The 22,037-nt window shown below is 52.9% G+C and overlaps 1 protein-coding gene across 3 annotated transcripts in view; it reads left to right on the top strand.

Moving 5' to 3' along the window:
* Positions 1 to 19,722, top strand: part of POLR3E (RNA polymerase III subunit E) — a 36,319-nt gene extending 16,597 nt beyond the window's left edge. For all 3 annotated transcript variants that reach the window (XM_080679038.1, XM_080679039.1, XM_080679040.1), the window contains 18 exons: positions 656 to 733; positions 1,351 to 1,466; positions 1,853 to 1,935; positions 3,694 to 3,801; positions 4,092 to 4,141; positions 5,647 to 5,766; positions 6,734 to 6,819; positions 6,959 to 7,003; positions 7,088 to 7,179; positions 8,038 to 8,158; positions 11,124 to 11,205; positions 11,946 to 12,005; positions 12,086 to 12,243; positions 12,512 to 12,573; positions 13,053 to 13,576; positions 15,420 to 15,497; positions 17,460 to 17,585; positions 18,386 to 19,722. In XM_080679038.1, the coding sequence (XP_080535164.1) occupies positions 656 to 733; positions 1,351 to 1,466; positions 1,853 to 1,935; positions 3,694 to 3,801; positions 4,092 to 4,141; positions 5,647 to 5,766; positions 6,734 to 6,819; positions 6,959 to 7,003; positions 7,088 to 7,179; positions 8,038 to 8,158; positions 11,124 to 11,205; positions 11,946 to 12,005; positions 12,086 to 12,243; positions 12,512 to 12,573; positions 13,053 to 13,576; positions 15,420 to 15,497; positions 17,460 to 17,585; positions 18,386 to 18,442 (2,046 nt within the window). In that variant the 3' untranslated portion in view covers positions 18,443 to 19,722. The remainder of the gene's footprint in view (positions 1 to 655; positions 734 to 1,350; positions 1,467 to 1,852; positions 1,936 to 3,693; positions 3,802 to 4,091; positions 4,142 to 5,646; positions 5,767 to 6,733; positions 6,820 to 6,958; positions 7,004 to 7,087; positions 7,180 to 8,037; positions 8,159 to 11,123; positions 11,206 to 11,945; positions 12,006 to 12,085; positions 12,244 to 12,511; positions 12,574 to 13,052; positions 13,577 to 15,419; positions 15,498 to 17,459; positions 17,586 to 18,385) is intronic.
* The last annotated feature ends 2,315 nt before the right edge of the window (positions 19,723 to 22,037 follow it).

Genomic DNA, 22,037 nt, shown 5'->3' on the forward strand with positions numbered 1-22,037 from the left:
GGCCCCAGAGGAGTGCTGACCTCACACTGCACACCTCCCCGGCTCACTGGCTAGGCCGCCGTGGGCTTTTGGAGAGGGTGTCCGAGCCATGGCTCGGCTGTTCACTCAGTAGCATATATATGGTGGGGACAGAGAAGTGCGACTGTGATGATTGACATGGAAATATGGCCCTAGTGTGTTCAGAGCAGTACCTTACGGTGTGACATAGAAATAACTTCACACGTGGTGACGCTGAGGCCCAGAGGGGCTTTCTGAGGTCAGCAGCAGGCAGCTCCCTCCTCTGTCTTCGTCTCTCCGTTATGGGAAAGTCACTCCCGAGCAAAAGGAGAGAGACTGTGGCAGTGCATTCCCACCTGGCCTCATCTGGCTTCGGCAGTGAGCGGCACTTGGCCCGGCTTGTTTTCCCTCTTGGCTCCCTTGGACCTCCCTTTTGACACCCCGGCGGTGCTCTGTGGGTGCCAGAGCCCACAGGGTGATGTGCGGGCTCTGGGTTCCTGAGGCTTGGGCTTGCCTCTTGGAAGTCCGAGATGTCTGAGCCGTTCTTGGGAAGGAGGCCAGGTAGAGCCTGGGAGAATGGGAGACTGGCAGAGAGCAGGGGCTTTTTGTCTCTGGCTGGGATTGGGCAGGGAGCACTGATGCCTTCCTTCCCTCCCAGTACCCTGTGCGCCCAGCCTCGATGACCTACGATGACATCCCGCACCTCTCAGCCCGGATCAAGCCCAAGCAGCAGAAGGTGGGGCTGCCCTCTGTGCTGGAAGGAGGTCTGGGTGGGAGCTGGTAGAGGCGAGGAGTGGTCCTGTTGGGGACTGGAAGCTCAGGAGTGAGTGGAGAGTTAGAACAGCGACTTGCAGGGCCTTGAAAGCTGAGAAAGGTGGGCAGCTCCAGAGAGGCCTGGAGGAGTGAGCCTCCAGGGAGAGAAAGGCCTGGGAACTCTGCTCACAGGGTGGGTGGGGCGGGTGAAGCAGGCCTGGCTTGAGCAGTCCAGTGCCTGGGGGGCAGGACATCTGGGAACTGCCCTTGCAGCCCTGCCACTGATTTTCCAAGAGAAAGTGAAAATAAGATTTTTATGAGAAGTCTCTTGATTTTTAATGCCAGCTATAGACCTCTGGGGGTGGAGCTGTGGGGAAGGAGCGAACAAAACTACACGACCCTCCCCCGCCTCCCCAAAACCACTCTGGCCTTTTCTGTTGGAATCTGGGTTTGTGGCCTGTGGTGTAGACTGAAGCTGAGCCCCTGGGGTGGGACGTGTGCCCTGTTTCTGTGCAGGGCCATGAGTGGGGCGGTCGGGGGTCCCCTTGAGGGCTGTGCCTTGGAGTCCTCATGGCTGGTGGGGGTGCTTGGTGCTTCCAGGTAGAGCTTGAGATGGCCATCGACACCCTGAACCCCAACTACTGCCGCAGCAAAGGGGAGCAGATCGCGCTGAATGTGGATGGCACCTGCGCAGACGAGACCAGCACCTACTCCTCGTGAGTCCCTGGCCTCTAGGCCTCGAGCTTCACTCTGTCCAAGAGTGCCTACTCAGGCCTCAGATGTCGGGGCCTGTGCCCCAGAGCTGGCTTCCCACCCCGTGTCCCACCTTTCTGTGGCAGGCCTGGTGCAGACCCTTCTCCTGGGAAAGGGCTTCCCCGAGGTGGCTCCTCCCACCAAGTCCTTCCTGGGGCCCCGAGGGGTGTAGGGGCTCCCACCCCTGCTTGTCACCTCAGCTTCCCTCTGGCTGCACACGTAGCCTGTCCTGTGGGCTTGGTCCCTGGCTGTTGGGTTTCAGAAGGCGTCTGAAGTCGAGGGGGCTGTGCCTACCAGGCCTGGGCCTGGCACTTCCCCTCCTGGACGCCCGCTCTCCCTGTGCTCCCAGGAAGCTGATGGACAAGCAGACATTCTGCTCCTCCCAGACCACCAGTAACACATCCCGCTATGCTGCTGCGCTCTACAGGCAAGGTACCTCGGGGGATGCCCTGGGCCGCTGTGGCTTGCAGAGGCTGAGGGCATGGGTAGGGGGTGGGGCTAGGGCTGGGAGGGGCCTGCTCTAGCCTGGTGTCCAGCCTCTCTCCCCCAAATACTAGCCATGCAGCTTGTGCAAATAACAGATTGTCACGGGACCAGAGTTGGCCATCTTCAAGGACTTGCGGTTAGCCGCAGCCGTCCTGATGGAGATCGAGCTCCAGGGCACACACAGTATAACTTTGAGACAGGTGGTGGGTCCCAAGTACTAAATACAAGGTACTTGGGACCCAGCAGCTCAATTCCTAGGTAGCATCTGCCCGAGAAATGAAAGCTATGTATACATAAAACTTGTACATGGGTGTGTGTAGCAGCGTTACCATGCTGGTGAGACGGAGCATGCCGCTGTCTGTCCATGAGCTGGCAACGTGGTGTAGCCACTCGTGGATGGCAACGTGGTGTAGCCACTCGTGGATGGCAACGTGGTGTAGCCACTCAGGAGGAACATTCTCAGTCACCTCAGAGTGAGGGCAGACACTGATGAGCCTGGAGAGCAAGGCCACACGTTTGTGCTCCCATTCATACGCAAGGGCCAGAACGGACGCACAGGGACAGAAAGCAGGGGCGTGGCTGCCAGGGATGGGTGGGGAGTGACAGCTGGGCGTACAGTGTTTCAGAGCGTGATGAGACGTTCTTAAATGGACTGTGGTGCTGGTTGTGCAATTCTGCATATGTTAGAATACATTGAATCATATCGCAAGTGAATTACATCTCAGCTGTTAAAAAGTACAAGGTCTTGTAAGTATTTAGAGTTTGTGAAGCAATAAGTGAAACTAATGTGGAATACTTAGGAAATAGGATAGAATCAAAAGTAGCGTCAAATAACTCTTCTCCATGTTTAACACCACCTTCCTGGCAGCCAGATGGCCACTCGCTCCTTATCTGAAGCATTCTGCTCCCTCGGGGCTCCAGACAGCTCCCACGGGGCCTGGCCTCTGGTTTCTGCTCGCTGAAGCCCATGGTCACCTGTAAGATAGAGGGTCTCTGCACTGGCTCCCAGGGTGAGGTCTGACTCCCAGGAGAAGCCATGGCCTTCATCAGAGAGTGTGGAGGTAGCTGACTTCTTAGCACGTTAAGCGCCATGTCAGTCACTGGTGACGGACACTATACTTTCCTTCCGGGTCGGTCAGTCACTGGTGCCACCAGCATATCGGTAAAATCGGATATCACGGGCCAAACGGAAAGGAAGACAAAACAGGCTTGGCACTTAACGTGTTAATGGGACGGTGGGATTCTGGCAGGAAGAGGCAGGAGGATGAGAGGGGAGGGACTCTGGGGAGTGTGGTGTTAGTGAGGCCGTGAGGGTGTCTGATGGAGGCCTGGCAGGGAAAGGGGTGTGTTTGTGGGTTTGTTGCCTGGCTTGGTGGGAGCAAGCCATTGATGGCAGGGCCCTGGATGTTTGTGGAGGAGGGTTTGCAGGCAGGCATTACGGAAGTGGCTTTGAGTCAGGATTCCCGTCCTGATCTCGGTTGTGTGCTTGCTGTGTCCAGCAGGGCCGGGCCGGCAGCGGGGAGTGTGGGGCCGGGGGCGGGTCGGCCTGGTGGTCCCAAGGCCCTAGGATCAGAGGTGGAGGTGGTTTGGCATTGGGCCAAGGCCTTCAGTGGAGTCTGGGGCCCTGGGTGACTGACTGCCTTGAACCAGGCTGGGTGGGTTGGCTCAATTCCTGGAGTCAGGTGGAAATCCTTCTTCCCACAGGTGAGCTCCACCTGACACCTTTGCACGGCATCCTGCAGCTTCGGCCCAGCTTCTCCTACCTGGATAAGGCAGACGCCAAGCACCGGGAGAGGGAGGCAGCCAGCGAGGGTGAGCTCTGCCCCAGCCCTGCCATCTGTCTGTCTGTGACTAGGGTTGGGCTGGCCAAGGGGAGAGTACGGAAGGGATGGGTTAAAGATGCTTAGCAGCAACCATGGCCTCTGCCCACTGGGTGCCAGTAGCACCCACCTCCCAAAATGCCTCCATGCATTTCCAAACGTCCCCTCGGGGGAAACTTGTACCCCATTGTGAACCACTGACATGCATCTGCCTGGGGCTGGGGGTGAGGGCGGGAGCTGAGGTCTCCACCGAGGCTGTGAGCAGCCTGGTTTCTCTTGCAGCGGGTGACTCTTCGCAGGACGAGGCAGAAGAAGATGTGAAGCAGATCACGGTGAGCTCCAGCCCCAGAGGGAGGGTGTGGGCGGATGGGCAGCAGGGCCACTTTGCAGCGCAGTGGTCTGGAGAGCAAGGAGCAGGAGGTCTGTGCAGAGGGTGCACTCTGGTGAAACGGATGCAGGAACAGCCTCTAGCAGGGCTGCCTGGAGGGACCGCTGAGCCTCTGCCTGCTGAGCTGTCCCAGCGGTGGGCAGGACGGCGGCCCTGTGTTTGAGAGATGGTATCCTGGCTTGCCTGGAATGCTCGGAGAGGAAGCCAGGGCATAGGGGTTCCACGCACATACGAACATTGTCTACCCTGGGCGACAGCCCTGTGTGACTGAGTGTGATTCTATCTCCAGTGGTGCAGGTTGGAAGCGCTTCTATCTCAGTAGTTATTCCTGCATTTCAGAGATTGTAGGAAGAATGTTGACCTTCCATTTACGGCTTATAAAGTCTCCCCCATTTAAGTATATTTAGGTTAAATGAGTAAGCATTTAAAATAAAATACTGCACAAATGACGTGGATGGTACATAGGGTGGCTAAAGCTGTAGATGTTTGCATAACCTTGGAGGCTGATGGATTCTGGCATCACCAACATGGGGGACTCACCTGTCCTCCCCGTAGCTTACTGGATGACCTTGGATACCGTTCCCCTCCTGGGTGCTTCCTGGCCCTTTACCCAGGCATTCTTAGGCCTGTGTACCTTCAAGGCCTCCTGTAGAATCTCAGGATTCTGTAATCCAGGCAGTGTCCCAGCGCCCCTTGCACAGAGAGGTGACTCTGGGCTTGGCTCCTTCTGGACTCTAAGCAACGACACCGCATCTAAATGGCCTGGGTAAGAATGGAGTGTATTGGTTCTTGTTACTGCAAAATTGAGGGGTAACTTCTGGTACGGCTGGATTCAGGTGCTCAGACTCTGTTATTGAGGCCAGTTTCTCCATCTCTAGGTTTAGTCTTGCCCTTTTGGCCCCTTTCTCAGGCACGGTGTCTGTCCCCAGTGGTAGAGAGAGTTGTCCCAGCGCCAGGCTTACATCCTCCCAGCTTCCAAGACCCCAGGGGGAAAAGAACGTCTTTCTTATTACTTCTAAGTCAAGTTTCAGAATGGATCCGTGGTTTAGCCAGCCCTGCACCAGTCCCTGTGCTCAAGGGGATTTGCTCAAATTGCCCAGGTCTGAGCCGCCTGCCCACCGCTATAGCTGGGAATGTGTGTTTGGGGGAAGGATATTAGGTAGGAACTAAAGGGGAACTGGTGTTTCTCATAGGAGAATGGAGGTGTTGCCACCAGGCAGAGTGGAAAGGGACTGAGTGCGGGCAGTGACCCTGAGAAAGCTGCTCCTGGCCTGTGTTGGCAGGTCACAGAGGGATGGTCAGAACTGAATTTAAAAGACCTGTGAGGAAGAGGGGAGGGTAGCAGTGGGAAGTACCCCCGATGTGGGGTCCTCTGGCCTCCTGTGGGGGAGCTGGGACGGCAGCCCAGGAAGTGGCCAGGCCCAAGGCCATCATGCCTCCCGTCCTCAGGTGCGGTTCTCTCGGCCCGAGTCGGAGCAGGCTCGGCAGCGCCGCGTGCAGTCCTACGAGTTCCTGCAGAAGAAGCATGCTGAGGAGCCCTGGGTCCACCTGCACTACCACGGCCTGAGGGTGAGCGGGTCCCGGGGAGAGCCGGGGCCAGGAAGGGTTGCAGTGTGGCCCATTGTCTCACCTCTCCCTTCCTTCAGAGTCCATCATGGCCGCTTGCTAGCACCCCAGGGCGAGGGGATCACATCCTGCTCAGTGTCCTCCACTCCAGTGGTCCCCTCTACCCCAGAGGGAGGCATGGCTGCCACTCTGGTCCTGGGTGCAGCCCCAGCGCCCCAGCGCGAGCGAGCCTCTTGCTGAGCTCGGAGTGGGGCTGCTGTTGACTTACATGTCTCCCATGCACTGTGGGCCCTGAACCTCAGGCACACTCATCTGCACTCACAAGGCCAAGGTCGCTGTGTAACTGCCAAGGTGACTACTGTGCTCGTTTTCACCTCGTGGTGCATTGACCTTGGAACCCAGTTCTTGAAATTGTGTGGAGGAGGGAAGCAACTGAATATTAGCTCCCAGCACCCACAGGCTAGGGCTCCCAGCGTTTTTCTGGGGAAGGAGTCTGGATTTTCTGGAACTTTCCTGGGAGAGATTTGTGTTGACAGAGCCTTGGCCTCAGGGTCAGACTTGCAGAAGCTCTGCTGTTTCCTAGTGTGTGACCTTGGGCAAGTTACCTAACCTCTCTAAATCTGTTTATAAAATGGGGATAATAATAATAGAACCTGACTTGGTGGCATTACTTTTGAGGATAGGTGAGTTGGTGTTAATTACGGTCTTTGGTACAGAGCCTGGCACACAGTAAGTGCTCACTGAATGCTAGCTGTCGTTGCGTCACAGACAGGCACTGAGGCGCCATGCTGGGGCTGTGCAGCCATGAAATCTGTCAGGTAGCCACTGAGGCCACACCACAGAGCCAGCCTCAGGGGTGCCTGGGATCTTGGGGCAGCACAGTGGGTGGCTAGAGCGGCAAGTGGTGAGAACTGGATGGTGGAGAGCTACGGGGCTTCAGCTGAGGTCCGCCCCCCCCCGCCCCCCGCAGGACAGCCGCTCTGAGCACGAGCGCCAGTACCTGCTGTGCCAGGGCTGCAGCAGCGCCGAAAACACAGAGCTCGTCAAGTCACCCAGGTGGGACTGGCATGGTGGCCCCTTGGGTAGCCTGGGGGAGCGATGTGGGAGGGCTGGGCCTCTTCTGGCTGCTGGCAAGGAGGCTTCAGCCGGGGGACTGCCGTTCCCGGGCCGCTGACCTGCCCTCTCCCCTCCGCAGTGAGTACCTCCTGATGTTGGTGCCGCCCAGCCAGGAGGAGGAGAAGTGAGTAGAGTGGGCTGGGCGACACCCAGGGCTCTGCCTGTGGCCTCTGACCGGCCTCTGACCCGCTGCCTGTGTTTCTAACAGAGACAAACCTGTGGCCCCCAGCAACGTCCTGTCCATGGCCCAGCTGCGCACCCTGCCCCTGGCCGATCAGATCAAGATCCTGATGAAGAATGGTGGGTGCTCATTGGACCCTTCACCTCCCGAGTCAGGGACAGACTGAGGACCAAGGGGTGAGGCCAGAGGCTCCTTCTGCCCTCTGCTTGGAGCTGCCCAGTTTTACAGTTCCCGGCACCTGGTGGCCCCTTAAGGGCCGGGCTCTCCGCACCACCCCCACTCCTCCCCGCTGTGTGAGCGCCTTCCTGAGCCTTAGTTTGTGAATCTATGAAAAGGGACTGGTAGCTCGGGGGCCACCAAAGGCTGATCCCGAGCCCTTCCCATGACCATGAGCTGCAGTCCTCAGCATGCTCACCTGTGCAGTACTGTGGTGCCCACACAGACTGGTCTTTTTCTTGGAGGATTCTGTGAGCCGGAACCTGTGGACGCCTGGAGCCAGTGAGCGGCAGACATGAGCCTTGAACCTCAGAGCTGAGTTCCAGGCCCTGGGCTCTTCTTCTGAGATGCCCACTTGAGGGTCTCTGGGGCCCGAGCAGAGCAGAGCTCCCTGCTATGCCTGGGGCTGCAGGCTGAGGGCCTTCCCCAACCCTGCCCTGCTCGCTTGGGCAGTTGGGGTGAGCAGAGCACAATGGCTAAGTGCGTGAACTCTGGACCCCGGTGACATGGCGTCTCATTCTGACTCTGCCACTGACTAGCCAGATGATCAGGGGCCAGTTTTGAACCTCTGGACCTGAGTAGAATGGGGCGTGTCTCCTGACACTCAGCCTTCCTCCTGGGCATTGCCTTCAGGATCCACTGAACCGTGTCCTGGTTGTCATTCACGGCTGGGCTGCTCTTGGAGCTGGACAGGCAGACCTGTGGGGGGCAGGGAAGGGCCCAGGCTCCTCTTCCCTTGTCTGATGTCTCTGCCTCCTCAGTGAAGGTCATGCCTTTTGCCAACTTGATGAGCCTCCTGGGCCCCTCTGTGGACTCCGTGGCTGTTCTGCGTGGCATACAGAAGGTGGCGATGTTAGTCCAAGGAAATTGGGTGGTGAAGAGGTAAGTTGTCTGTAGCCCCTTAATGGGAGCACTTAATCCACTTATGTTTAATATGGTTACTGATATTTGGGTTTAAATCTGCCTACATTGCATTTAATATTCATTCTTACCTTCTACTGGTTCTTCTTTTATTCCATTTTTCCTGCTAATTTGGAAGTTACCCTTTCGTAACTGTTTTAGTGATTCCCTACAGATTTTAGCATGCACTCGTGACTTGTCTCAGTTTATATTAATTGCTGCTTTTACCCTCATCCAGGATAATTCAAAGAACTCGGAAGGTTTTACATTTATCTTCCAACTCGTGCTCTTGAATAGTGTCCTTCTCGCTACTTTAAACCCCACAAGACATAGTCTCTGGTTGGCATTCTTTCGATCTGTTCACATATTTGCCTTTGGATTGTGTTCGTTATTTCTTTCTGTGTCTCTCTGAGTTCCTTCTGCTAAGGAATGCTGTGGCGGTCCTCTAATGGAGTCTGCCGGGTGACTGTCTCTTTCCACCTTGTTCTTGAAGGATGTTTCCCACTGGCTAAAAGGTCCAGGCAGCTCATTTGCTTTCCGTACTGTGTTCTGGCTGCCAAGCCCACCCTGTCTAGTGTGCTCCTCGGAAGGTCCTCTGCTTGGTTCCCTCTGGCTGCCTTTAAGATTTTCTCTTGCTTTGGCTTTCCGCAGTTCACCAAGGTGTGTCTAAGTGTGAACTTCTTTTGATGTGTCTTGTTGGGTTTCATGGGTCTTACATTTGTGACTTGATGTCTTTCAGCAGCTTCTCTTTTCCTGAGATTCCTCTCTAGTCTGTCTGCCTTCTGCACTAGACTGTCAGTTTCAAGGGGGTGGGACTGCCTGTTGACTGACTCCCTTACGTCCCTGGTACTCAGTAATGCCTGGCACAGACTAAATCTAGGTGGCTATCTACATTTTATGCACATTCGAATTATATTAGTTCTAAATGGTGTAATGTACACACTTTTTAGAAAGTGTGATATAAAGTGAAAGCTGTTAAAGAGTGAATTGTTACAAATTTTTATAAAAGTAATGCACTGCGGCCCTGGCCAGTGTGGCTCCGTTGGTTGGAATGTTGTCCCGTGCGCCAAGAGGTTGTGGGTTTGATTCCTAGTCAGGACACACACCAGGGTTGTAGGTTTGATCTCTGGTCGGGGTGCATGCGGGAGGCAACCAGTTGATATTTCTTACATCGATGGATCTCTGTCTCTTCTTCCTTTCTCTCTCTCTAAGACCAATAAAAAAAAAGCAATTCACTATCAAAAGTCCATGAATACCCAGTTGGTTGACTAATTACAAAGTATATTCATGTTATGGCCACAGGGTGGCGCCCTCACCCTGGGAAGCACAGGCCCTGCATATGCATTGGGTATCTTAAATTATGGAAATCCTTCTCAATGCACATCACTCATTAGATGGGGCCCTGTGTTATGTCACCCATGAATGAGAGCCAGGGGCCATCCTATTATACACTGGAGGACACTGGCCCAGAGCGATAGATACTTCAATCCCTGGCAGCGAGGCTGCCATGGCTGGGGTTGCAACTTGGCCCAGTACCACATGTGCCCCTCGTGCGGCCGCCCCTTTCAGCAGCTGGTCTGTCCCTGTGACGGGGCCTTCGTGGTCTTTGGGTCCTGCTGTGGTCTCCGCCCTGACGCTGCCCTGGCCACCCCAGCAAGGCCTGTGGCTCCTTCCGCCCTGTCCCTTTGTGTCCCTGTGAGGGGATGATGCAACATTCACACGTTTGTCCAGTGTGTCTGACTGCTTGTCCTGGGCCCTACAGGGCACTCGCATTCACACACTTTCCCTGACTGCAGATCTGTGGGGCCAGAGTGGGCACAAAATGTAGGGGTCCAGGGCCTGGGCCACATTCATTCAACACCTGCTTAGCAGCCACCTGCTCTCTCTCGTAGCAGTGAGTGCCCAGGGGCCAGGCCCCTGTCCTGAGAGTGTTTATGGGAAGGTGGTGGGCACGGAGCTCGACCTCAAGGATGGGTAGTAGCTGGTGGCCAGGTAGGATTGAGGGGGTGGGGCAGCAGGAACAGAGGTGGTGTCGGGGGGTGAGTGTCCTGGGCAGTAGGCCTGTGGGCTGGGAGGGTTGTGCAGTGGACATGCGTGTAGAATGCCTCACGCCTGCGCATTTGCCTCAGCCCTGAAGTTCTCTGAGCCTAGTGCTGGCCCCTTCTCTCAGGCTTCCCCCACTTGTGCTCAGGCCTGTCCAGGTCCCAGCCCTGCCCCTCACCCCCTCTGTCACCGGTCTCTCTCGGGATTGCACGTGCTGTGCATGTGGGACCCACTGTTTTCCCAGAGTCTTGGGCTGGCCACCTCTGCCTCTGAGCCCCTGGCCCCTTCATGTCCGCGCATTGGCCTTGGGGCTGGGCCAATTGTGGTGGTGGGGGCTCAGGAAGGGGTAGAAGGGCCCAGCCGATTTGGCTCAGTGGTTAAAGCGTCGGCCTGATGGCTGAAGGGTCTCATGTTTGATTCCAGTCAAGGACACGTACCTTGGGTGCAGGCTCGATCCCCGGCCCTGGTCGGGATGTGTGCGGGAGGCAACCAGTGGATCTCGATCGATTCTCTCTCCCCTCCACACTCTAAAAATCAATGGGGGGAAAATAGCCTCAAGTGCTCATGTGAGGGAGGATTAACAACCACAGCAAAGACAAAAAAGAACCTAAAAGCTTTATTTCTCTCAATGGACTGGAATTCCTATTTGTTAAAAAAAAAAAAAAGGGTGGGGTAGGAAGAAGAACTCTTAGGGTGGGGAGGGGAGTGTGTCTCTTTCCTACATATGTGTTCACAGAGCCAGGCTGGGGAAAAGGGGGTCCTAAGGGGGGCTGCGGGTCCAGGCCTCTATCAGTCCGTGTTGGAAAGAGGCTGGGCTGGGGCTCACACTGCGAGGCCTGGGGAGGGGATGGGAGGCAGATGGGACTGAGGACAGGGACTGACCCGCCACCACTCTCATTGGCAGTGACATCCTGTACCCCAAGGACTCCTCCAGCCCTCACAGTGGTGTGCCCGCCGAGGTGCTCTGCAGGGGCCGAGACTTCGTTGTAAGTGCCAAGGCTCTGGCGTCTGGGTGGGGGTGAAGGTGCTGTGAGAGGGGGGTGGGGACAGCACAGGGCTTCCAAGGCCTGTGTGGCTGGGGCAGGGCCAGGCAGGGGCTCTAGGGTCCTGGCTTTATACAGACCTTTGAGTTCCTCTCGCCAAGGCTTGCAAACCTGAGGATTCTGGCCAATGAGCTTCATTTGGCTTGAGTGGGTTCTTAAAATGTTGCCTTGGTTGATTTTTGCAAATCAAAATTATGATACAGACCAGATTTCTAGCTCCTCATGAATAATTAGAGAGTATGGTGGGACTGGCCCCCAGCCAAACAGCACTCACTTGGGACAGGGCTGACGATTCCCAGTGCACACGGCGCTGGGTGTGTCTGCTTCTCTCGTGCGTGTTCCCGGCCTGGCTGCCTGACTTTTGCATCTCCTGAGCTTGGTCATTTCCATCCCCCACCCCGCCCCTGCCCTTATCCAGAACCTCAGTGCCTGCCTGAGCAGAGTTCTTGGGGTGCCGGCAGTGTTCTCAGGGTGTCCGGGTGTCTTTGTGGTCTGGGGGCCCAGGGTGGGGAGGTCCAGCTGCCTCTTTGAGAAGACAACCCTGGGGTCCTGTATGAAGGAGAAGACAGGGTACAGAGTTGAAGTGACTGCCCATGGCCAGATCCACACCCACATCGGCCCGGCCCTGGCTCCCAGGACAGCAGCACCTCTGCCTCCTGGGAACATGCTTCTCTCCCCCGCAGATGTGGAAGTTCACTCAGAGCCGGTGGGTGGTGAGGAAAGAGGTGGCAGCAGTGACAAAAGTAAGTGATGCTCTCAATCTGGTGGGGAGAGGGCTGGGGGCATTTGGGGCTGGCTGGCCTCACCCTTGCCCCGCCCCCAGCTCTGTGCGGAGGATGTGAAGGACTTTCTGGAGCACATGGCCGTGGTGAGGATCAACAGAGGCTGGGAGTTCGTCCTGCCGCACGACGGGGAGTTCATCAGGAAACACCCCGACGTGGTCCAGCGGCAGCACATGCTGTGGACAGGCATCCAGGCCAAGTAAGGGCTCCCTGGGCGTGATGAGGGGCTGTGTGCCCCCCTTCCCACTCAGGTGGACATTGCTAGCTGACCCCAGAATCTCAGCAGAGGCCTGACACCGCCACTTGTGGTGGCCAGAACCTGTCTGTCATGGGAAGGGGAAGAGGAAGGGGAGTAGGGCCACAGTGCTGCCAGCACATGGTGTCTTCAGTCAGCAGGCTGTCCCGGGGTTTGGGGTGGTGAGATGATGGGGATGTGGTTTAGAGTAAGTGTTGACTCTTGTTTTCAGATTAGAAAAAGTCTATAACCTGGTGAAGGAAACCACGCCAAAGCAGCCGGACGGACAATCAGGTGTGCGGGCGACCGGCTGGGCAAGCCCCACCTCGCACCGGGCTCGGGGCTGGGCCTAGGGACAGCGTGGAGCTCTTCCCCTTCCCACCGACCTCTGCTGCAGGCAGAGCTGCAGCCTCACAGACCAGGCACTTCTGCACTCAGGGCTGGTTAGGGCCCAAGCCCCTGATACCTGCTCTCTTTGCTCTCTTGGGGAGGCAGCAAGGGAGGAGGGGGAAGGCCCTGGCAGGAGCTCAGCACTAACCCATCCTGGATCTCTGAGTGTGGGAAGCTGGTTTTGCCAGTTCTTTCTTCCCTCATTGCTGGGGTAGCTCAACCCACTTGGGTAAGGTGGGAGTGACAGGCAAGGCTGGGCCACCTGCCGCAGCCCAGCTGGCCTGCATTGTTCCTGTCCCGTCGGGCTGGAAGAGATTGTCCTCGGGGCAGATAGTCTGTGGCCCCCTTCTGTGCCCTCCTGAGCAGCCTTCCTCTCCGTACAGGGACTGCAGGGCTGGTGTCTGGGGACCAGCGGGTCCAAGTAGCCAAGAGCAGGGCCCAGCAGAACCACACGCTGCTGGAATGGGAGCTGCAACGGAGAAAGGAGCAGGTCAAGGTGTCTGCGGTCCTGCCTGGTGTACAGATCAAGGAGGAGCCCCTGAGTGAGGAGGGAGAGGAAGAGGAGGAGCAAGCCGTAGAGGAAGGCGAGCCCATGGACACCTCACCCAGTGGTGGCCTCCACAGCAGGCTGACCAACGGGCTGCCTGTTGGGTGGGGTGCAGGCGGGGACAGCTTCAATGGGCACCCGCCCCCCAGCTGTGCCAGCACCCCAGTGGCCCAGGAGCTGCGGGCCTTCGTGATGGCCACCTTCCAGAGACAGTTTGTGCTCACGCTGAGCGAGCTCAAGCGCCTCTTCAACCTACACTTGGCTAGTCTGCCCCCTGGCCACACGCTCTTCAGTGGCATCTCGGACCGAATGCTGCAGGACACGGTGCTGGCCGCTGGCTGCAAGCAGATACTGGTGCCTGTAAGTGGGGCCCGCACCCTTGGGGGCGGTCAGGTAGAAAGGGGCCCGAGAGAGAAGTCTAGTCACTCCAGAGTGGCCTGAGCCCAGCCAACTTTGGGGGTGGGGGTGGGGGGAGCCAGCACGGGGCGTGGGGACTAGGGAAGACCACTGACCTGGGTTCGAGTCTTGGCTCTTATGTGATGGTTGTGCGTGACTTTGGGCCAGCCAGCCTTGGGCTCTGCACCCTCTTCTGAGGTGGGCGATTGTTCGCGTTTGTGTCACAGGACTCGGCAAGGCCTGAAGGAAATGTGCCCGTCCTGGTTTCTAGCACCCCCACCCCACCGGCACCTCAGCTCACTCCTGTCAGCCTTTTAGGGTGATTTCTAGTGTCGCTGGTCTTTGCACCCCGCAGATGAAGAGACTGGTTTCAGAAAAGTGGGATGAGCCTGTTTAAAGGTCAGATGCCCAGGATGACAGCTGGATTCTGAATGTCAGCATAGTGGCTCCAGCTCCTCAGTCCTTTCTGCTTCAGCTGAGCTGAGCTGTTCAAGGCCCTGGCTTGCGTTGGAGCCCCTCACTCAGCGTGGAGTGCCAGGCTGTGGCCTCGGGGAAGCAGGGAAGCTTGCTGGCTCTTCTCCCCTCCCAGGCTCTGCCCCGACCTAGCAGCAGGCAGGGTGAGTTGGGCTGCACTGCCTCTTAATAAGGGAGCGCTGATGTCTGCAGTCCGAGGTCAGAGCCTGCAGCCTTGGGAGAGCTGAGGCTAAGGCCCATCTCTGTGTATTTGAGGAACAGAAACTAGGGCAAGAGGCCCTGGGTGCCAGGCTGGCGAGGCTGTCCCAGGGGAGTTGGCCCTCATGGCAAGGAGCCTCCTTGGGTCGGTCTGGTACAGAAGGCACTGCGGCTTGGGGCCCTGCCCTATTTGGAGCCACCCCCTCCTTGACTCCCCAGCAAATGGGTGTAGTTATCTGCAGGGTCACCCTTCTCTGAGCTGAGCCAGACTATCTTGGGCGGCTGGAGTGGACAGAAGGCAAGGGACACAAAATGGCGTGTCTGCTCTCCCTTCTCCCTAGGACCTGCTTTTGCCTACTTCCTCTTGGGAGGGCTGGTGTCTGTGACACTGCGGCCTTCTCTGCAGCTCGCCCGTCACCCTCCCTCCCTGTTGCCCTGACGCGGGGCCCAGGTCATAGTATTGTCTGAGGTGGAAGAGGCCTCAGGTCTGTCCAGCCTCGTGGTTTTACACAGGGAAGCTGAGGCCCCGAGAGAGCGGGTAGACTTGAGACTAGCTGTGTGACCACAGGCAGTAAGCAAGCCTCCGAACTGCTTTTCCTCATGGAGAGGGGGAGCGTAACACTTCACTGCCTCTGGTTTCTAATGATCAAATGAGACGGTATTTAAAGCCCCGCCTGGGCCTTTATGGAGTAGTACCAACTGTGCCAGATGCCACCTTCCTTGCCTCCCCTTCTCCAGGTACCCAGAGCCTGGGCCACCTCTAGACCCCACCCAGCAGTGGCATGAGTTGCTTGGGAGGCGGACAGGGCCTTCAACCCACTCCTTGTACAGCCTTGTGGAAGGGACTGAAAGGAGGCATGTGCCCAGGGAGTTTGGGGGGAGGCTTCTCAGGTCACATTTGAGGGTTGGTATTCAGGGAAGGAGAAGGCTGATGGGAAAGCAGAGTGAGCTAATGCCAGGCTAGTGGGAAAAAGAGCCGCTTCCCCACCGTACTGAGCACGTTGGCTCTGCCATTGTCGCCCCCCAAGGCCCTTATGGGGGTGGCTGGCCCCCTCCCCAAGAACCAGACTGGTGCCAGCGGGGAGGGTCCCCATGGTGAAGACAAGCAACCAGCTCACACCTGGGCCTCGGTTAGTTTCCCCCACAGACGGCCGCTTCCCCGGATGAGCAGAAGGTGTTCGCCCTCTGGGAGTCTGGAGACATGAGTGATCAGGTGAGGCAACCTTTGCTGCTGAGAGTGCCTCACAGTTCAGGTTTTCTAGCCCTTCCCAATCTAAACAGCCTGTCTACTGTCAGACCGGCTGGAGGTGCCAGTAGTGTGAGCCCACGTCTGACTCCCAGTGCAAGTCTGTGGGCCAGCTGCATGGGAGTAGCCTGGAAACGGCTCGAGACAGCTCATCGGGAACGGGCCGTGTCCTGGTACATACACTGCTACACAGCTTTCTGGAGGGTTCTGACGCCCTGCTGACTGGCAGGCCAGGCTGGGTCCGTCGCTCGGGCCTCTGGCAGCAGCCATTACAAGGATGCCTTCTTAGTCTTGGTTGTTGGGTTTCTAAGAGAAATTGTCGTTTTTCCTCTCATCACACCTCCAGTCATGGGGGTCCGGTGACCAGACATGAATTAAACCAGGAAACTGTCTGTGCAGTCATGGACCCTGACGTTCCCACGAACTTGCCTGCACTTTAAAGGTTAAGGTTGCATTGCTCACACCACCAGTGTTGGGGGAAGGGAGTGAGCAAGAGCCCCCACTGAGTTCTTGGCTCCCTTCTGCCTCTTGGAAGGGGGCTGGCTGGCAGGCAGGATGTAAAACGGGGGGCTCTGATGGGCCGTGGTTGGGGAGCAGCCCGGAATGATCTCCCTGAGCAACCCTCTGTGCTTTGGCCAGAATAGGTAGGTGATCTCTGAGTTCATTACTCTTGAAATTCTCTGATAACTTAAAGTAGTAAGTGCATATTTTAAAATCCAGTAAGACTAACAGCTTTATGGGTCTATGCCTGACCTGATATGGAGCCACCGCTCCTTGACTACCCAGCAAATGGGTGTAGTTATCTGCAGGGGCTACCATTTTTTTTAAAAAAAATATATTTTTTATTGATATTTTACAGAGAGGAAGGGAGAGGGATAGAGAGCTAGAAACATCGATGAGAGAGAGAAACATCGATCAGCTGCCTCCTGCACATCTCCCACTGGGGATGTGCCCGCAACCAAGGTACATGTCCTTGACCGGAATCGAACCTGGGACCCTTCAGTCCACAGGCCGACGCTCTATCCACTGAGCCAAACCAGTTTCGGCAAGGGGCTACCATTTTTTTAACTGCCAAGAGAGTACCTTAAGATGCACTTAAACTGCTGTTGGATGTATCAACTCGACACTATCAGGGTCAGTGCTTCCAGCATCATGTCTGCAAATGTGTTCATTGTAGAGCAAAATGTCAGCATTATGCTATGACTGTATTTCTTTTTTACGCTACTTCCTGTTTTCATTTGCATGGTTCCTGAACAGATACCAACAGTAATACCAATGTTGCGTGATTCCCAGAGGGCCTCTCCAGCGGGACTGGCTTACGGAATCTCATGTCTTCCTCCTTGATTCATTTTGGCTTTCCAGGGACAGGGAGTTGTCTGTTCTTTCATGCCTTAAAGTGGCTCTGTGGTCCTCAAGTAGAATTGTCTGTTTGGGGCTGGAATGTTAGAGGGCAAATCATTTTCCCTCTGAATGTAAGACATTTTCCATTGCATTCTACTTTCAGAGTTGTTCAATGACATCCCACTTCTCTTCTATCTGGTTTTTATTTGGGGATGTAATGCTTTCCAGGTCATCTGTTTCCTAGGTGCCATGTCATCTCTGTGCCAGCACTTTCAGCCACATGCTCCTCACCCCTTCCTCTGGCTTCATGTACTTTAGATGGCGCTTTCCCCACTGGCCATTCAGCTCTCTCTCCTGTTTGTTATGTATCAGTGTGTCTAAATGGCTTATGCTCTGCCAACTTTTCACCAGCTCTGTTGGGCATATACCTTTGAGTCTTCATTTTGTTGGGGTCTGAGAGAGGACCAGTTGCCAAACGTGTTCATCTTTCACCAGAGTCCATGAGCAAGGTCTTTGATCATAGACTGGTTTGGGATGTTTCTCTTTTAATTGATTGCTTTTCATAATAACATGTTTTTGCTATTAAAGCATCGACAAGTTTTGCTTGAAATTTTCTCCAAAAATTACCGGGTACGCCGGAACATGATCCAGTCTCGGTTGACTCAAGAGTGTGGCGAAGATCTCAGTAAACAGGAGGTGGATAAAGTGCTAAAGGTATGCCTGTTTTTGTATAACAACTCTGACCATGAGCTTAAGCACAAGGGTGCCCCACGACAGGCTCTTCGCTGTTGTAGATGGAGGCGGGCTCTAGTCGGCTGCTTTCCTGCCACTCGGTGAATGTTAAATCAGGTCCTTGGCAACAGATAAATGATTGACATTGGGATGGTCTGTGCTGAAGGACTAAACTGAGTAAGGTATAGGCTCCACCTTCAAAAAGTGGGTCATCTTCACCCTTCAGAGTCCTGACTCTACTTCCCGCCCCCTTTCAGCCTTGTACCTCTTGCATGACTTTTGCCATAGCCACATACCAACTCTTGTACTACTTAACTTTCAGGAGAACCGGTTTTAACTTGTCCAGTAGATGAGAGTACTTCATTGTACTACTACCTATATGCTTTTATGAATTGACTGCTCCAAATACCATATTTGCAGAAACATTGAAACACAGAAAGTTGATGACAGTTACCTTATGTTCTTTTATCTATTATCATAAACATCCATGGCTGTATATATAGTGACACTATTTATGAAGCACCTTTGTTCTGGTCAGCTATTCAGTTTTTCTATTTTGTGTTTATAAAGCAGATTTATTTGTAGTTCCTCCCTCTTAAGACCCCTGTGAGCAGAAAAGGGGGTCAGGGGCTGAGGCCCAAACACTGAAGGGACAGACCAGGCAGGTCTTGATTTTCCATTTGTTCTATTAATTCAAGTCAAATTGTGAAATTCTGCCCAGAATCATCGAGCAGCTACCTTTCCTGCTGATGCCTGCCCTTAACACGTTTCTCTCTTCATAGGACTGCTGTGTAAGCTATGGTGGCATGTGGTACCTTAAAGGGACAGTACAATCTTGACAGTTACCACAAACCACCACCCCAGTGAATCTCAGCCCCAGGAAGGACAGCAGAGGTGGAAGTAGAGTCTCAGTTGCTTCAGAAGACACAGCAAGAGGGACTACCATCTCGAGGCCTATGGCATTACACTGTCCAGGGGACAGAAGGGATTGCATTCAGCCAGTGCTAGGATCACCTTCAGTTGCATTGCTCCCAGAAGAGACCATCAGAACCTTCTTTGCAGTACAATTTGAAAATCCTGGTTTATTTTGGTTATTTGGTTTCATTCTCATAATAAGAGTGTATTCGAACATGGGCAGGATGATGAAAATCATGGTTTAATATTCTACTTTTCAAACTTAATGCCAACAAGGTCTAAGTTATGTTTACAAGATAAAAAGAACCCTCAAGGTTTTTAATACTTAAAATGCCTAGAAGCCAATATTTAGTCTTTGATGATCTATCTGCTAAGACTTCTGCCAATTTCATCAAACAAACCAAATTTAATTGTTTTACTGTTAGGTTTCTATGACCACTTGACCTTGTAAAACAACCCACTTTATGTAGCAGCCTCACCTGTTTACATGAACTGAAGCAAAAACCAGAATCAAATCCATCTATTCTGAATGTTTGCATAAGGATGCAAACAAAATCAGGTAAGTATGGAACAATGTATAAGTGAGGTTATCACACTTTGATGTAAAAAATTTCTATTTTGTGTATTTTTAAATAAATGTTAACACTAAGCTGGCATCACAGTGCTGCTGTCTTCAGCTGGCTACAGGAAGACAGTGCTGTCTGTGTGGAGCCTTGTGTGTCAGTCAGCGAGTGGGCGGGACTCCTGAAAGAAACACTGCCCAGCCCATATGCAAAACTGACATGGAGATAGTAAAAAGAAACCAATTCAACTTACTATTTATTTAGCCCAATACAACGAAGACATGAACATGTAATAAAAAATTTCACATTTTCTTGTATTAACTTTTCAAAATCTGGTATGTTACACATAAAACAGTCTCAATTTGAAAGAGCGACAGTTATAAAGTGCCCAGTAGCTACATGTGGTGGCCTGATTAGACAGTGCAACCCCAGAGGGTTATGAAAAAGCAAGCTGGGTTGGTCAAGATGTGAAATTTGCCGTGTTGTATTTTGGGGCAATAGCCACCACTATTTGAAGGTTTAGATGGTCTACTTCCCTACACCAACTGCCAAAAAAGAAAAACATCCAATATAGTTTAACAGGTTGATTGTAGACTATGCTCTTGGTTCTAATACACGAGCCTAAAGAGTAAAACATTACTAAAATTACTCTGGAGTGTGTCCATCTGTTGTTATTAGCACATTACAAAGGGGAGACCCTTGTGGTGCAGCAGAAACAGCACAACCTTAGAGCAAAAAACATGGTTCTTAGGCCTAACCTTGAAGAGGCATGAATTGAACATTGAGTTCAAACAGCTAGAAAAATGAACATAAATATAGGAGGAAATAATTAACAAAATTGAGATAAACATGAATGTAAAATAAAATATGCCAACAATTAACCAATGAAAGAAAACGGCACAAATCCCAAATAGATGTGTGAAATGGGAAATACTAAGGGGAATTAGACAATTTATAAGCAAAATATGAATTATTAAAACTGACTAGAAAAAAGTTGCAACAGACCAATTCTTAGAAAAGGCTCAGGTAACACAGTTGAATTATATCAAACCTTTAAGACATAAACAATAGGGATAACTTCAATATGTAACAAGCCTCCAAATTCTTATGACAGAGGCAGCATGGTATGAATAAAGATCCTAATAGTGAATTCCAGTGGCATGTTTGATACTGCCATAATACAAAACCACTACTAAAACAGAAATGCAAGGGTGATATCACGGTGTCCATTAACAGCTCACACTATGGGGGGAAAAACCCCAAATACCTTGGGGATCAAAAATCTACAGTTCATGCCAGGTACAAGTTCTCAAAATGGGATTGAGTCTTTATTAAAGGAAAACTAACAAATATTGGACATATCCCTTAGGACTGAGACAGATGTTTACTCACCGCAATTCTTTAATACTAGAGGCCCAGTGTACAAAATTCAATCAGGGCCGATTGGGGGCTGCTGGCTGGGCCTTCCTTCGTTCCGTGCCGCCCCCTGGTGGTCAGCACATGTCATAGTGAGCGATTGAACTCCCAGTCGAACTCCCACAGGAACACTTTATTAGCCTTTTATATATATAGATAGATAGATTCTGAGGGTACTGGATAAAGCAGATAAGAATAAGGGAGCCCTATCTAGTTTGACTCAGTGAATAGAGCATCAGCCTGTGAACTGAAGGGTCGGGCACGGACCTTGGTTGTAGGCACAACCCCCAGCCCTGGTTAGGGAATGTACAGGAGGCAACCAATCTATTTGTCTCTCATCAATGTTTCTTCCCCCCCTCCTCCCACTCTTTCTAAACATCAATGGAAAAATATCTTTGTGTGAGGACTAACAACAAAAAGAATAAGGAGAAAGATATAAAAATAGAGGAGTCAAAATTAATACTTTTTTCAGATGCATCAATACAATGATCTAAAAGCTGTTCTCAGAATTAAACAAGATAGCTGGAATCAATAGCTTTCTTACTTGCATCTAGTTAGGAAATATAACAAAGATCTTTTTTTTTTTTTTAAATATATTTTATTGATATTTCACAGAGAGGAAGGGAGAGGGATAGAGAGAAACATCGATGAGAGAGAAACATCGATCAGCTGCCTCCTGCACACCTCCCACTGAGGATGTGCCCGCAACCAAGGTACATGCCCTTTCTGGAATCGAACCCGGGACCCTTCAGTCCGCAGGCCGACGCTCTATCCACTGAGCCAAACCGGTTTCGGCAACAAAGATCTTGTAACCTCTAGGACAGTGGTTGGCAAACTCATTAGTCAACAGAACCAAATATCAACAGTACAACGATTGAAATTTTTGAGAGCCAAATATTTTAAACTTTTTCTAACGCCACTTCTTCAAAATAAGACTCGCCCAGGCCGTGGTATTTTGTGGAAGAGCCACACTCAAGGGGCCAAAGAGCCACATGTGGCTCGCAAGCCGCGGTTTGCCAGCTACGGCTCTAGGAGATGAACCTTTTAAAATGTACAGAACCTAAATGATAAGTTGAAAGCTTGATGAGAGACAAAATATCATTTGAACAAATACGAAGACAAACCCATGTTTTTGGACTGAAGTCTCTATATCATGGTCTGTTCTTTATATTTTTAATTTTTATATTTTTGTTTTCAGAGAGGAAGGGAGAAGAAGAGATAGGAACATCAGTGATGAGAGAGAATCATTGATCAGTTGCCTCCTGCACGCCCCCTACTGGGGATCGAGCCCACAGCCTGGGCATGTGCCCTGACCAGGAATCAAAGCATGACCTCCTGGTTCATAGGTCAATGAAGTTCAGATTGGAGTGGGGGGGGGAAGTAAAGTAATCCAGGAAAATTGTGAAGGAGCAATGAGGGTAACTTCCCCTTATCAGTTAAATATATCAAGCTGTACAGCAATTAAAAATTGTCCTAAGTGCCTGAAAAGCAGATCCTAGAATAGAAATTAAAGTTTATGTAGAAATTTAGGACTATTTCA

This window comes from Plecotus auritus (assembly GCF_963455305.1).
Source record: "Plecotus auritus genome assembly, chromosome: 7".
NCBI classification, from domain to species: Eukaryota; Metazoa; Chordata; class Mammalia; order Chiroptera; family Vespertilionidae; genus Plecotus; species Plecotus auritus.